This window comes from Emys orbicularis, chromosome 11 (genome assembly GCF_028017835.1).
Source record: "Emys orbicularis isolate rEmyOrb1 chromosome 11, rEmyOrb1.hap1, whole genome shotgun sequence".
Classification (NCBI taxonomy): domain Eukaryota; kingdom Metazoa; phylum Chordata; order Testudines; family Emydidae; genus Emys; species Emys orbicularis.
This window is the reverse complement of record NC_088693.1, coordinates 21247239-21263635: the sequence shown is the minus strand read 5'-3', so window position 1 is coordinate 21263635 and position 16397 is coordinate 21247239. Positions and strand designations below refer to the sequence as shown.

General features: G+C 46.9%; 1 protein-coding gene across 1 annotated transcript in view; it reads left to right on the top strand.

The window, feature by feature from the left end:
• The window catches only part of LRP1B (LDL receptor related protein 1B), a 1070902-nt gene that overhangs the window by 669195 nt on the left and 385310 nt on the right, over positions 1-16397 (top strand). Inside the window, exons 34-35 of the mRNA XM_065413676.1 lie at positions 327-452; positions 12824-12955. Coding sequence (XP_065269748.1) covers positions 327-452; positions 12824-12955 — 258 coding nt within the window. The remainder of the gene's footprint in view (positions 1-326; positions 453-12823; positions 12956-16397) is intronic.

Sequence of the window (16397 nt, the reverse complement as noted above, 5' to 3'; positions counted from 1 at the left end):
GAGTGCTATGCTTGAACTTGACATGTTTCCAGTTTCATCATGTTTTCTTAGTTTAAAATAGACAAGCTCAGTCAGACCTACTTTAGTTTGAAAAGATTTGTAAAATATTCTAAACATAAAACATAATGTTATGCTGAGGTTTTCATGGTTTTCAGCATTTCTGTGTTTGCAATTTCAAATATATCAGGTGAATAATATGGTATGAACTGTTCATAAATTGGTATTAAAATACTAATACTAAACAACAGAACAGCTTAAACTTCAGTAGGATCCAGAGTTGTAACCATCCATTTCCCCCCCCCCCCCCGGATTTTTCCATGCTGCAGGTAGCAATTCCTGTCAACTAAACAATGGTGGGTGTTCCCAGCTTTGCTTACCAACATCAGAAACGACCAGAACATGCATGTGTACAGTGGGTTATAACCTCCGAAAAAATCGTATGTCATGTCAAGGTATTTAGCTTTTCAATTCTTACTTTTGCTAAACAAATGTTATGACAACATTGAGACAGAAGAAGAGTCCTTATTTGTGTTTTTTTTTTAAACCTAAATGAACAATTTTACTAAGAAAAGCATGGCTATATTATGGCAGAAGAAAGGAGGTCCCACTATAGCTAGGGATTAATTTCACCTTTGATTCTAATTTCCATATTTCGGTTCCTCATAACTTTCTCAGATTTATTTTTGGGGGGAAAGTAATGCTAGGAAACTTGTATATGTCCCCTTCTTTTACATACACAGATGAGCAGGAACATTTAGAAGGGCAGGACCATCATTCTGAAGCACTTTATTGGTTCACATCTGCTGGATCTCTGTTTTTACAAACCATGCGGGTGTACAAACTTTTCACTAGGGGTCTCTACTACAACAGGATATGAAGAAGCTAGCTTTAACATCTTGGAACCTGAAGGGTAAACTTACAAGAATGGCTGCTGATAGGAGCTACAGCAGTTACTTTTATTCTAAATTCCAGAAAAGATTTTGCCTCCAGAATGGGTTATAGAAATTAAAGGACCTTTTCCAATTTGTTGAAAAGTTTTTAAATTGAATATTTTGGAAGCTTCCCCAAAATGTTTGGACTTCTTTGTTTTTAGGCAAGAAAAGCATTATGGTTCTCAATAGGTATAACATTTAGTGTGGAACTTTGGTTCCTCAAGAGGCCTCCAGGCTCAGGACTTCTAATTCCACATCCAGTGGAAAAATATAATTTTGTTGGAAGTTGGTAATGGCCAATATTTACACTGCCTAACACTTTCCATTATGAAAGATTCTTACGACGCTTTTTGAGAAACTAAGATTTCCATTGTTTGGAATAGACCTTTGGAATTCAGCACAGTTTAAGACATCTGACCAGAGAATTACCTTTTCTTTGACCCTGGAAATTCAATTCATGTTTTGCTGAGATATACACTGTCGAAAATCCCTTATTTGCTAGTGTTCCTCAGGAAGATTTTGTCAGCAGACCAAAATGACTAAACATGGACATTTAAGGACAGACTCACATTGCTGCTACTGTGTATATGCATTATGATAGGCTTTAACTACATGATTACATACTATTTTTTCTAGAAGATCCCTGCTTCATTCAGTGCACAGGAGAGACACACAAGAAGGCAGACTTAAGGCTGAACAAGCAATCTTAAATCTGGCATTTCCTGACTTTTGAATGCTTGGCTTTTCAACCTAAATACAGTTATTTTAATATGGTGTGGGTTTTTTTGTTTTTTTTTAATGTAATTTTCATTTGCTTTTACAGGCATTTGTAACTTTTGAATCCATGGCAGTGGTTTCCCTGAAATAGTTGTCACTATATGTTTCCTTTCTGCTAGTTATGACTTGAGCTATAAGAATGAATGAACAAGGGGATTGATCTATTAAAAATGTATTTTCTTCATTTGTAACCAAATTAAATATTTCCTGAATCATCTCAACAGTTATTCTGCAAGACTAAATCCTCCTTTAATTTAAGCAATTCATATCTATGAAAAGATCTGATTCAAAATAACTTCAGTTTCTGCTTCGAGTGATGGCTCCTGTGTATTCCACAGTAGGTGTGCATGCTCGCCACGTGCACCAGTGCTGGAAGTTTTTCCCTTAGCAGTACCCGTACTGGGGGAGCACCGCGGCGACCCCTGGAGTGGTGCCTGTATATCGCGCTATAAGGGGAGCCACGGGCTCCCCCCACCCTCAGTTTCTTCTTGCCGCCAGTGAAGGTAGTCGGAACTTTTGTGCTCCAGCTCTGCTGCAGCCCTTCTTCTCAACCTTAGTGGTACCATTGTAGATTGTTCTTCAGTGGATAGAGCGGGCTCGGGGCATGCCCCGTGGCCCAGGCTTCAAGTCGTGCGACTCCTGTCACCGTTCTATGCCCAAGAGCAACCCTCATGCTGAGGGTCTTCCCTGCCTGGGTGAGACTCACATCGGCGACCGTTGCAAGATCTGCAGGTCGTTCAAGCCAAGAACCAAGAAGGAGAGAGACTTCAGACTTCGGGCTCTCCTGATGGAGTCGGCGCTGACTCCGACGCCAGTGCGCAGATTGGACTCGGCCCCGTCCGCCACGTCATCGGTACGTAGCGAGGCCCCTTTGACCAGTCGGCGCCGCTCTCCCACGAAAAAGCAAGGGAAGAGCTTGGCCTCGCAACGACGCCACAATAAGGACAAGGGGGAGGCTGGTGCCGCGCTGGGCAGCCCTCGATCCCCCCCGGGCTCTAAGGCTCCGACTTGTGTGGAGCGGAGCAGCCTGGTACCGTCGACCCAGGCATCCCCACTGGTACGGATGCTGTCGACGCCGGAGGCGGTGCAGGCTGCGAAGGCCATTATGTCCCTGCCCGTTCCAAGCTCGCAATCGGGCAAGGGCCCTAGGTCACGAGGCAAGCCCCCTTTGGGTGCCCACCAGACCTCTCCGAGCAGCCACAGTTCCCACTCCGAAGATCGCTCCCCGCACTGCTCGGCGCGCAGCGGCCGCTCTTCCGACAGCTCCCGGCCACCCTCAACACCGGCCAGACCGTCCGCGCCGCCGTTGGGACGGGAGTCACAAGGACCCTCCACGCCGCCTGCCAGCGAGCGGAGGCACCGAGAGGGGCACTGGGAACGCTCACCTGCTAGACATGGGTACCGGAGCAGCTCTCGACGGGACAGACGTCACCGCTCCCATTCCAGCTCCCGCTCATCTAGGCACCACGCCAGAGGCTCCCCTCGGGGTACCTCGGCGTCAGGGCACTGAGCGTTGCGTCGCCGTCACGCGTACCGAAGCAGTTCATTGCGTGGGTACCGTTCATCGTCGTCGAGACCCCGGTCCCGAGGGAGATGACACCACAGACGCCACTCATACCACTCCCGCGGCACCAAGCGTTCTTCAGCGACCTCGGCCTCGCAAACATCCACCCACTCGGCATGTGCCGTTCCGCCGGGGCACATATTGCCATCCCATGCTCAGCTGAACCAATGGCAAGGGACTCCGTGGCAAGGACAGTGGTGCCAATGGGTACCGTTGCCATCGGTGCCAGACCAAGCGGAGGCCCATTCGGTTGCCGGAGCATCCCGGGCTCCATCGGCCTCCTCTGGCCGACCACAGGACAAGTCGGAGGGTCATCAGTCGGCGGACCCGCGCCAGGACTCTGACCTCAGTATCGACGCCCCGCACCAACCCAGGCACCCGGCTCCGTGCGGGCCCTCTCTCCGGTACCGGACGACACCATAGCGGCTCCTCCGGCATCAGTCCCTCAGGAGGACTTCAAGGCGCACCAGGACCTGCTAAAGCGGGTGGCTTCCAACCTCCAGCTGCAGGCTGAGAAGATGGAGGGTCCGTCCGATTCCCTTTTTAACGTCCTGTCTCCCTCGGCACCGGGCCGCGTGGCCCTGCCTCTGCACCAGGGTATTGCCAACATTTCAAACTCCTTGTGGCAAACTCCCGACTCCTTGGCCCCAATCTCGAAAAAGGCCAAGAGGAAATACTTTGTGCCGGCGAAAGACCATGAATACCTGTAATCACACCCGGCACCCAACTCGCTCGTTGTGGAATTGGTAAACCACAGAGAGCGTCAGGGCCAGCCCGCGCCCACCTCAAAAAACAAAGACGCCAGGAGACTGGACTCCTTTGTCAGAAAATTTTATTCGTAGGCTAGCTTCCAGTTTCGCGTAGCCAACCACCAGGCCTTACTGAGCAGGTACGACTTCAACCTGTGGGAGTCCCTGCCTAAATTTGAGCCCCTCCTCCTGGACCGGAACAGGAAGGACTTCAAGGCCCTGGTGGAAGAGGGGTCGGCGGCGGCAAAAGCGGCCCTGCAAGCGGCGTCCGATGCGGCGGACATGGCGGCCCGCTCAATGGCTTCCGCGATTACCATGCGCAGGGCATCGTGGCTCTTGTTGTCCGGGCTGTCGACGGAGGCACAATCACTGATGCAGGACCTCCTGTTTGATGGCAAGGCGCTCTTTGCGGACCAGCCGGACATCAGGCTGCATGGGATGAAAGATTCCCGCACCACCTTGCAGACCTTGGGCCTCTATGTCCCTCCGGCTAAGGACAAGGCCAAATCGCTTCCAGTGGCTCAGCAGATATGAGCCCCCGTAGAAAAGGCCCGGAGACCAGAAGCGTCGGTCTCAGAGGCAGTCCCGCTCTGCCCCGCAGCCTGGTCCCTCTAAGGGCAAGAGGCAGGGGAAGAGGTGGTTTTGACTATCTGCTGGGGGGCACCGGGCCTGTTGCCAGGGAGACCCCCCGATTAATAACGTTTGTGTTCTGCAACCGATTGTTTGCCTTCCTCAGGGTGTGGTCCCGCATAACTTTGGACCAATGGGTTCTCAGTACTATTTCCAAGGGCTACGTGTTGCAGTTCACCTCACCCCCACCAAATCACCGCCATCCACGATGGCCCCGGGGGACCCGGAACATGTCCGCCTCCTGCATCAGGAGGTGGACCAGTTGCCCCACCTAGGGGCGGTGGAAAGGGTACCGGTTCAGTTCCAGGGCAAAGGGTTCTACTCCCAATACTTACTGATCCCGAAGACGAAAGGGGGTCTCAGGCCTATTCTGGACCTGCGCGACCTGAACAGGTTCCTAACCCGTTCCAAGTTCCGCATGGTGTCCCTGGCCTCTACTATCCCCTCCCTGGACCTGGGGGACTGGTACGTGGCCCTGGATCTCCAGGACGCGTACTTTCATGTCCATATTTTCGAGGGACACAGACGCTTCATGGTGGGGATGGACCACTACCAATTCACAGTCCTCCCCTTTGACCTATCCATGGCTCCCAGGGTTTTCACGAAATGTATGTCTGTGGTGGCGGCCTACCTCAGGTGGGAGGGCGTACAAATCTTCCCTTACCTGGACGACTGGCTCCTCAAGGGGGAGTCCCGTTTCAAAGTGGAGTCCCACGTAGAGCTGCTCCTCTCGACATGCGCCGATCTAGGCCTGGTCGTAAATGAGACCAAATTGACATTAGTGCCCGTTCAGCACATAGAGTTCATTGGGGCCCTGCTGGACTCCTCCAGGGCCTCAACCTCTCTCCCCCTGGTCAGGTTCAAGACCCTAAGGGATCTCATCGCCTCAGTCACGGCCTTCCCGGTGACCACGGCGAGGGCGTGTCTTCGGATTCTGGGACACATGGTGGCGTGCGCTTACGTGGTCCGCCATGCCAGGCTCCGTATGAGGCATCTCCAATTATGGCTGGCCTCCCAGTTCTCCCAAGGTCGGGACAGTCTGGACAAGGTTCTCATGGTCCCGTCGCCGATACTCTCTCCTATAGTGGTCTTGCCCGAGCAATATGTTGCAAGGGGTTCCCTTCAGGGAGGCCAACCCATCCATAGACCTGATGTCCGATGCTTCGGACCTGGGCTGGGGAGCCCACACAGGGGACGTGCAAACCCAGGGAACGTGGTCGGCCCCGGACTTGCCCCTTCACATAAACGTCAAGGAGCTCAGGGCGGTTCGGTTGGCGTGCATGGCGTTCCTCACGCACCTCCGTGGCAAGGTGGTCAGAGTCCTCACGGACAGCACCGCCGCCATGTACTATATCAACAGGCAAGGCGGGACTCACTCCCTTGACCTCTCCCTTGCCCTCTATGGGAGTTCTGTATAGCCCACGATATCTCCCTGAGGGCAGCTCACCTCCTGGGCATCCACAATACACAAGCGGACCGCCTCAGCAGGGTCTTCTCCCCCCCAGTACGAGTGGTTGCTCCACTCGGAGGTCATTCACCGGCTCTTCCAAGAGTGGGGAGCTCCCCAGATCGACCTGTTTGCAACCCATCAGAACAGGCGTTGCCCCCTGTTCTGCTCCAGGGGAGGGGGAGGAGAAAGTGCGATCTCTGACGCGTTCCTCCTGAGCAGGTCAGGCCAGCTTGTCTATGCCTTTCCCCCGTTCCCCCTCATCGCCAAGGTCCTTCAGAAGGTGAAAGCAGACAAGGCGAGAGTCATTCTCATAGCCCCAGCATGGGCCCGCCAGCACTGGTACAGGCCCCTCCTACGCCTCTTAGCGGCCCCCCCGAAGGCGCTGCCGCTCCACCCGTACCTCCTCTCCCAGGACGGGGGGCGCCTCCTCCATTCCAATCTGGCCACGCTTCACCTGACAGCGTGGCAGCTCCGTGGCTGAATGAAGAGGAGAATCGGTGTTCGGAACAGGTAAAGCGAGTCCTCTTGGAAAGCAGGAAGACGTCCACGCGTCGGAAGTACGTTGCGAAGTGGTCCAGGTTCACCAGGTGGGCGAGTGAGTGGGGAGTGTTCCCTTCCGCCGCACCTCTCCAGTTTATCCTGGACTACCTCTTATCCATTAGGGCCCAGGGACTGGCACCTGCCTCAGTCAGGGTGCACCTGGCGGCCATATCGGCTTTTCACCCGCCGGTGCAAGGCCACTCAGTCTTCTCCCACTCTATGACCTCCCATTTCCTGAAGGGCCTTGACCGTTCGTTCCCATACGCTAGGCCCCCTGTGCCGCAATGGGACCTAAATGTGGTCTTGTCCTGTCTCACAGGACCCCCCCTTTGAACCTCTGGCCACGTGTTCCTGGTCGCACCTCTCGTGGAAGGTGGCCTTCCTAGTGCTGATCACGTCGGCTCGACGTGTCTCGGAGCTCAGGGCCTTAACCTCAGAACCCCCCATATGGTTTTCCATAGGGATAAAGTCCAGCTCCGCCCACACCCGACGTTCCTTCCGAAGGTGGTCTCCGCCTGCCATATGGAGCAGAGCATCTTCCTCCCTGTGCTCTGTCCTAAGTCCCTCTCCTCTAGTGAGGAACGCCGCCTCCACATGCTCGATGTGCATAGGGCATTGGCTTTTTGTCTGGATCGGACTAAGCCATTCTGGAAATCCTCTCAACTCTTTATTGCCTTGGCCGAGCGGACTAAGGGGCAACCCATCTCCACCCAGCGGCTTTCCCGCTGGATCACCTCCTGCATACGCATGTGTTATGATTTGGCAGGGATTCCCCCGTCACCGATTGTAAGGGCACACTCTACGAGGGCTCAGGCCTCATCAGCTGCCTACGTCGCCCATGTCCCCATCCAGGACATTTGTAGGGCGGCCACGTGGGCTTCAGTTCACACATTTACTTTGCATTATGCGATCGTCTCCCAGTCTAGGGATGACGCCATTTTCGGCAGGGCGGTACTGCGTCCCAAACCATCGTGAATTCCTACCCACCTCCAACAGATATTGCTTGGAATCACCTACTGTGGAATACACAGGAGCTATCACTGGAAGAAGAAAGGCCAGTTACCTGTTCCGTAAATGGCGTTCTTCGAGATGTGTTGCTCCTGTCTATTCCACACCCCGCCCTCCTTCCTCTCTGTCGGAGTTGTCCGGCAAGAAGGAACCGAGGGTGGGGGGAGCCCGTGGCTCCCCTTATAACGCGATATATAGGCGCCACTCCAGGGGTCGCCGCGGTGCTCCCCCAGTACGGTTACTGCTAAGGGAAAAACTTCTGGCACCGGTGCACGTGGTGAGCACGCATTCCTACTGTGGAATAGACAGGAGCAACACATCTCGAAGAACGCTAGTTATGGAACAGGTAACTGTCCTTTACAGATGTTCAAAGAACACAGAACTAGAAAAATAAATATTATCTTCTGACTATTTAGGAGGGTAGTAGTACTTTACAGAGTTCCCACACCAAAAAAGAAATGTCAGCGTGCAAAATCTCCATGTCTCGATGGATTCATTTCCTACAATTTGCTTATACTAACCCAAAACACAATAGAGATGTCAAGTGATGTGATGGTATATGAATTTCCTATCCATATATTGAACTTAACATCTGAGCATTACACAAGGAAATCTGTACGGCTGTCTTTTCCTTTAGAGTCTTGCAAGCATCATATTTATTTTTAAACTGTAACAATGTGTCTTTTCACTATTTCATGATTACTCCCATGCTTTTTTGGTAGTGGTCAAAGTTTTACTTACTTTCTGCTTTCCAGTGTAATAAGAATGAATATATATAATTCAGAATATATATGAAACTGATGGATGTTTTCCTGCTATGAGTTTGTATAGTACTTAGTACAGTGGGACCCAAATCCTGACTGGGACCCATGAATGCCACTACAATAGAAATAGAATTAATTATGATCAATATTAACATCTTAAATCTAGTAATTCTCAGTGTGATGAGACAGTCACAGAAAGCATGGAGACCCAAGGCGTTGGTTGATGAAAGGATTAAATGTGTAATATCTGTTCTTTTTCAAGTGTCTGCTGCATATTTCCACTTGTGGGATACGTCACTGATATCCAGCTATATCATTTTTTTCTAGAAAGCAGCATCCATTGGGCTCTTATACTCTTTCTGCTCTCCTCTCTATGAAGCATTCCAAGTGTATAAAAGGGGGAGGGGTCCAAACTGTACTTCTGTTTCTTTTTAACTGCTCAAGGTGCAGCAAGTTCGAATCTTACACAATGTCCTCAGTGCTTTTCTCATCAGCTTCTTTCTTGGATTCTGCCTTTGTGGGGTATTTTCTTTATAGCTAGTTATATAAACAGTTGGTACAGGTTTCTTCAGTTTAAAGACTATATCGTACCCTTCGTGCACATGCAACACCTGAATGACCTGTAGGAAAGGGAGAGTCACCTCACTCACTGTTACTGATGGTGGGAGGTCTTTAGGTCTGCTCAACTAAGTTTGGCAATGTGTAAGTTCAGCATTGACTTTGGATATCTGTTAGTCTCAAGTGACTCTGTGCCTGGCTTCAGCAACATCCATCTCCCTGATTTTACCTGGTGTTCGGATTCCCTCCGAGACCTTTTCCACTTGTATTATCTAGAACACCTTGTCCAGTTCTGGGAGAACACTTAAGCCAATTCTCTGGAATCCAAAAACCTCTGTTAAACTTCAGCTCATCACTCAGGTTACTTTATTGTACTTGGTCACGGCATGTAACAGCTCTTTGTCTATGCTGGCCAGACCTAGATGCTGGAAGTTAAGATACAAGATACCAGAATTCCAGTTCATGTCACACACTGCACAGTTTATAGACATCTTTACTAACTACAAACATCTATACTTCTTTTATGTAAAGACCAATCACTTTTCAGATTGCATAAGACAATTTTATTAGTTCAGGTGTTTTGCCTACTTTGTTTACTATAAACATACCCACAATAGTTAGTTGTTTCAGTAACTACTTGTTTGGGTTTGTTCAGCAATTACTTGTTCAGGTATGTCTTGTCTTCACTTGGGCCTGCTCATGTCAGCTAAGCCAGCCCTATATTGCACTCCTTTTCATTTTCTCTTATGTTAACATTTGTTCCGTTTGCATCATATTTCTCTCTTTCTGTGCTTGCTTTTTCAATTTTATTATCCGGCAACACATTCCTATGACCACACTAAGCATTATTATTTGAACTCCGATTAAGAGTAAACTTAAAGTATGCACTAGGAGGTGCAAGCTCACCTCCTTTGGTATGGCCCACCAGAGTGTTTCCAAAGCCTGTACAGTATTGTCCCCTAGTTGTTGCTCAGCTATCTGGTGGGTAATGGGCACCAATTGCTCCAGGTTTCTCTTTACTAAATCAGTTATGTTAATGGACATGGGCAGTATAGGTACAAAGAAATTAGTCTCTGAGTCCCATTCAGTGTTTTCCATCACATTCTCCTCAATCCATACACTTAGCCATAAAGCACGAGTCCCAATCTGAGTCAAAAAGGTGAGGTTTAGACAAAACTCATCCAGGTTGCCCTGGCATGTCATTGTGCCAACTGAAAAGTGATGGTATCCCAGTGCACACATGATATCATCAAGCCTTACCATCTCTTTCACTTCTCCTTTGTGATTAGTTGGTCCCATGCTCCCGCTGAGGTAGATGCATTCTCTTGTATTAAGCATTCACAGAATCATTTATGCCACGTTCTTTGACAACATGAAGTGTTTATCTTTACACTATCCCTTGCTGCCAACTTAACACTAGTATAATGTTGTCTATATGTTCAGTTCTCAATAATACCCATACTGTTGCCATACACTAATTCTCTAGGACTCCCTGTCCATCTAGGAATAACACTTATAATTTGCACAGTTGAATTATTAATTTTATGTGGTGCCCGATGTCCAGGACCTTCTAGCCTTGCAAAGTACAAATTTTCCTCCCAAACATTCTTAATTCCCTTTTCCACAGACAAGTGTACTGTTTAACAATCTGGACCTCCCCATGGCTTTATTCCCTGCATTAGATGCATAAAGAGTTTGGTACCATATATGCTGTAACCAATTGCTTGTGTAGCCAATGAGTTTAGTTTATTGTTCATTTATTGTGTGGTTATGATTAACTAACATGTTATGTCATATATAATCATTGAATGTTAAATAGAGTTAAGTTGTAGGATTGTATAAGATTGATCAGTAGTTAGAAGGGATAATTTAAGTAAGTAGGGCTGAAATCCCAGGTATTCATTCACTTGGATATATCAAAAATATTCAACTAATTTGAAGACATCGTAGGCCTTCTGTCTTCTTGTACAGAATTTACAGAGCTGTTGCTTGAAGCTCTGTATGTACATATATGCAAAAGGACCCAAAAAACCAAAACCAGAAGTCTTTAATTGAGTTCTAATATGGAGAATGAAATTATGGTCATTTCCACTACTCTTTTTGTCATCCAGAGCTCATCCAGTGCTTCTTCACCTAGAATTCCTCAGTCCACCTTCTTAAAGCATTGTGTTGCTTGGTAATCTCCCATAAGTGAGAATATGCAAAGACCACTGAAAGAAGAAGAACAGTAGTTGTGGGTGAATGTTGCCCCTGCATATTTACACTTCCCCACTCATCTCCCCCATTTCTTTGGAGTCTCAGTGAAAGATTTCCAAGGTTAGGGAAGGAACTGAAGGGTGGTTGGGGCCACTCCCCGGTATACCATCAGAATCCTCCGTGTGGGAGAGGGACAGATGGTCCCAATATGGATGCTGCTTGATAGAACATTTCTGCAGCTTGAAGCATGGGTGTGCTATGCCCTCAAGTGGGATTATGCAGAGGTGACACTCTTGAAGGACAACAGTTACTGGTAAGTAACTTCTCTGTATTAAAATTCATTAAGTTCCAAAGAGAAATTGGAAAATAAAATCCAGCTACAGAGTGTGCTCTGCAGGGTTGGATGAGATTCACAGTAAAATGAGAGTTGAAAACACTATGTCCTGGATGTTGAGAGAGCTTGGCATTTTTATTTGTGTAGGACTAAAACATTTAGGAAGTAAGAAATGTTTTGTAGCCTATGGGAATCAGGAAATACTATTTACATGTAGTGCCTTAGTGGAATGAGGACTGGTATAGTGTAGCCAGGTGTTAGTTCCTCAGAGCTCAATATACAAGGGTAAGGTTGCATTGATAGCAAGTCTGTCAATGTTTCTCTCTTAGAAATCTGCATAGAAAACTCCCACTTAAATTCTGTACACACATTTATATATGGAGATATACCTATCTCATAGACCTGGAAGGGACCCCAAAGGGTCATCGAGTCCAGCCTCCTGCCTTCACTAGCAGGACCAAGTACTAATTTTTGCCCCAGATCCCTAAGTGGCCCCCTCAAGGATCAAACTTGCAACCTTGGGTTTAGCAGGCCAATGCTCAAACCACTGAGCTATCCCTCCCCCCGTCAATTTACTCATCAATACTCTTTCCACTTGGAATCTAGATCAGTTTTTCACTTTGGGACGGTGATTCTATAATCCCTATTTAATCGGAACTCCTCAGCTGTGGTTCCCAGGTACAGACTGCTAGCAAATCCCCCACAAGTGGGGCTATGCAGACATGATATCGGTGGTTCTTCAAGAGTGTTGCCTGTTTATATTCACATTGACTGTGCACTTTCTCCCTTTCTTAGAACTTTTTTGTTGTCGGACTCTTGGGTTTAGCAGAAAAAAATGAACTGGTTGGGGCCAGGAGGCCCTTTTTATAACTTTGACTCCAAATATATGGTGTCTTAAGAATACCTCTTTCCAGAAGGTTCTTGAAGCTTGGTGGTGGAAAGCATAACCCACAAGTGTTAATATGAAGTAATAACACTGTTGAATTAACCATGACTTTTTAAGCTTAATTGTACGTTAATACTGGGATTGCATGCAAAATATCATAATTTTTTTTTGAAAGTACAAGGTGAAGCTTGAATTGGAGAAGAGTTTTTTTAAACTATTTTATTTAGAAATATCAGAAACATCACAGTCCAATATTTCTAGTGATTAAAGAGCAACAACCTCAATTAATATTTCCAGATTTCCTTTAATTATTTCTTTAAAGAGCTGCCCAGTATGTTGCATTACAAAATATTAATTCATTAAAATTTGTTCATTTTGAATTTTAACCTATGGTTACTGTATTTTGCTCTTATTAACTATTTAATTTTCCCTTAGGTATTGAGTCATTCCTCATGTATTCTGTTCATGAAGGAATTAGAGGAATTCCTCTTGATCCAAATGACAAAATGGATGCTTTAATGCCCATATCTGGAACTTCATTTGCTGTGGGTATAGATTTCCATGGAGGTAAATAAAATATTATGTAGCTGTATTTTATATTTAAATTAAAAGACTATTTTTTTCAAAACTGCTGAGTAACTACAACTTCATTTGAAGCCAATGGGAGCTACCAGTGCTTGACCCCTCTGAAAACCGATCTGTAAATATATAATTGACCAGAGTACTCAGTGAAAAATATTAAAATGTCATTTTTAAACTATAATTGGTAGTGGAAGTAAGTAATAAGAAACTGTGTCCCACTCTTATTTTTGCACATTTTACAAGGAAGAGGGAGAAAAAATGTTCTCCTTTACTTCTAAGGCTAGGACAAGAAGCAATGGGCTTTAATTGCAGCAAGAGCATTTTAGGTTGAACATTAGGAAACACTTCCTAACTGTCAGGGTGGTTAACCACTGGAATAAATTGCCTAGGGAAGTTGTGTAATCTCCATCACTGGAGATTTCTAGGAGTAGCTTAGACAAACACCTATCAGGGATGGTCTAGATACAGGGGCGGCTCTATGTATTTTGCCGCCCCAAGCACGGCAGTGAGGCAGCCTTCAGCGGCATGCCTGCGGGAGGTCCGCTGGTCCCGCGCCTTCGGCGTACCCGCTGCCGAATTGCCGCCAAAGCCACGGGACCGGTGGACCTCCCACAGGCACACCGCCGAAGCCTGCCTGCCGCCCTCACAGCGACCGGCAGGCCGCCCCCCACGGCTTGCCACCCCAGGCACGCGCTTGGTGCGCTGGTGCCTGGAGCCGCCCCTGTCTAGATAATACTTAGTCCTGCCTTGAGTGCACGGGATTCGACTAAGTGACCTCTCAAGGTCCATTCCAGTCCTAATATTCTGTGATTCTATGGACATGTGACTATATATAATTAATAAACACAAGTAATTAATACATATTTAGTGTGGAAGGTGGGGAAATCAAAGAACATTTCTTAGAAGGGTATCAAACTGAATTTAGAGGTGAATACTTGTATTACTGTGGTTTGCACACGTGATCTGATATTTGATGTTTTACAGACTGTTATGATGCACACATAATGTGTAGGGACAGATTTTTTCCCCCACTCTTCTTCTTTGTACTGCTCAGTGGAGACTGTAGAGACTGGTCAAATTTTCTTATCTGGGAATTCTCCATACTTTAGGGAGTCTTTAGCATTCAGAGTATAGCAGGCTTCTGAGTGCTGTGGAAGGTTGCTGGTGCCGGTGTGACGGATGTATTATAGGAGTGCAAGGAAGACCTGGTAGAGGAATATGAGAATCAACTTATTCCTCTACACATATCCTCATCCTCACCTGATGAAGGGATCCATCAAACATGTCTACTATAGACGACTTCAGGGCCTTCCAGGATCTTCTCCAAAGGATGGCAGAATCCCCCTGGAGATAGTTCAGGAGAGATCTCACAAATTGTTTTACATTTTGCACCTGACTTCTTGAAGTTGTTTAGCCATGCCTATTAATAAAGCCATTCTTGAACCTTGTAGATTCCTGCATCTTTATTAGCCACATCTAAGAGGGCAGATCACAGGTATCAAGTTCCCCCTTAGGGGTTGGGGTGCTTTTTTTCACACCATGTACCTGTGACATTATTTATAACAGCAGCACACAAGAAGTCTAAGTTGCCTGGGACACCTAAGTCTACCACCAGAGAAAAAGAACCCTGTACTCTCGGAAAGACTGTGTAGTGACATTTCAACCTCTCAAGTATCAGAGGGGTAGCCGTGTTAGTCTGAATCTGTAAAAAGCAACAGAGGGTCCTGTGGCACCTTTAACACTAACAGAAGTATTGGGAGCATAAGCTTTCGTGGGTAAGAACCTCACTTCTTCAGATGCAAGTAATGGAAATTTCCAGAGGCAGGTATAAATCAGTATGGAGATAACGAGGTTAGTTCAATCAGGGAGGGTGAGGTGCTCTGCTAGCAGTTGAGGTGTGAACACCAAGGGAGGAGAAACTGCTTCTGTAGTTGGATAGCCATTCACAGTCTTTGTTTAATCCTGATCTGATGGTGTCAAATTTGCAAATGAACGGGAGCTCAGCAGTTTCTCTTTGGAGTCTGGTCCTGAAGTTTTTTTGCTGTAAGATGGCTACCTTTACATCTGCTATTGTGTGGCCAGGGAGGTTGAAGTGTTCTCCTACAGGTTTTTGTATATTGCCATTCCTGATATCTGACTTGTGTCCATTTATCCTCTTGCATAGTGACTGTCCAGTTTGGCCAATGTACATAGCAGAGGGGCATTGCTGGCACATGATGGCATATATAACATTGGTGGACATGCAGGTGAATGAGCCGGTGATGTTGTACCTGATCTGGTTAGGTCCTGTGATGGTGTTGCTGGTGTAGATATGTGGGCAGAGTTGGCATCGAGGTTTGTTGCATGGGTTGGTTCCTGAGTTAGAGTTGTTATGGTGCGGTGCGTGGTTGCTGGTGAGAATATGCTTAAGGTTGGCGGGTTGTCTGTGGGCGAGGACACAACCACGAACCACACCATAACAACTCTAACTCAGGAACCAACCCATGCAACAAACCTCGATGCCAACTCTGCCCACATATCTACACCAGCAACATATCGGGCTGGAGCAGCGGCCAGGTCTTGGTCGGGGTATGGAGCCGAAATACATATTTTAGATGAATATTTAGGGGTCCTCTGCCCCTGCTTGCCACCCTCTTGTGCACACCACTGCTTATTAGCATTCAAACATGTGGGACTTTCAGTTAGCACTATTAGAGTACATCTGGCTGCTATATTGGTGTCTCACCCACCTGCTGATGGTCATTGAATTTCTTTTCTTACCCTACTATTTCTTGGGTTTTAAAAATCCTAATTCATGTGTTTCTGATAATTAATGAGCCCTTCCCTACCTGAGACTTAAACATGGTACTTACATGTTTGATGGACCCTCCTGTTGAGCCCATGTCATTGTGTTTTCAGTATCACCTTTCTATTAAAACTAGTGTTTTAGTTGTCATTACCTCAGTTTTTAGGATGGGTGAAATTCAAACTTTAATGGCTTCACTGTCTTATTCAATATTTTATTGGGAGAGAGTAACTCTCAGACCACATCTGAAATTCCTACTAAAATAGATTCATATAAGCCAGTTTATATATCTACTGGTATTTTTTCCTAAACCTCATGCCTCCCCAGCAGAGGCCAAGCTCCACGCACCAGATGTCTGTTCAATTATGTCCTTTTATATTTCTAGGACAATGGCTTTCCTCTAGCCTTTTTATGGCTTTTGACAGTAACGTCTAAAGGGCAAGCCCTTTCATCTCAAAAGCTTTCTAAATAGGTTACAGACTGCATTAAAATCTCCTACTGGTTGACTAAATTGCCGGTTCCTTCTTAAGTTAAGATACATTCCACTAGTGTCCAAATAGCAGCAGTGGCTTGTTTAAGATGTATCCTTATCCCTGAAATCTGTAGAGCAACTACTTGGAGTTTGAGTCATACATTCACCAA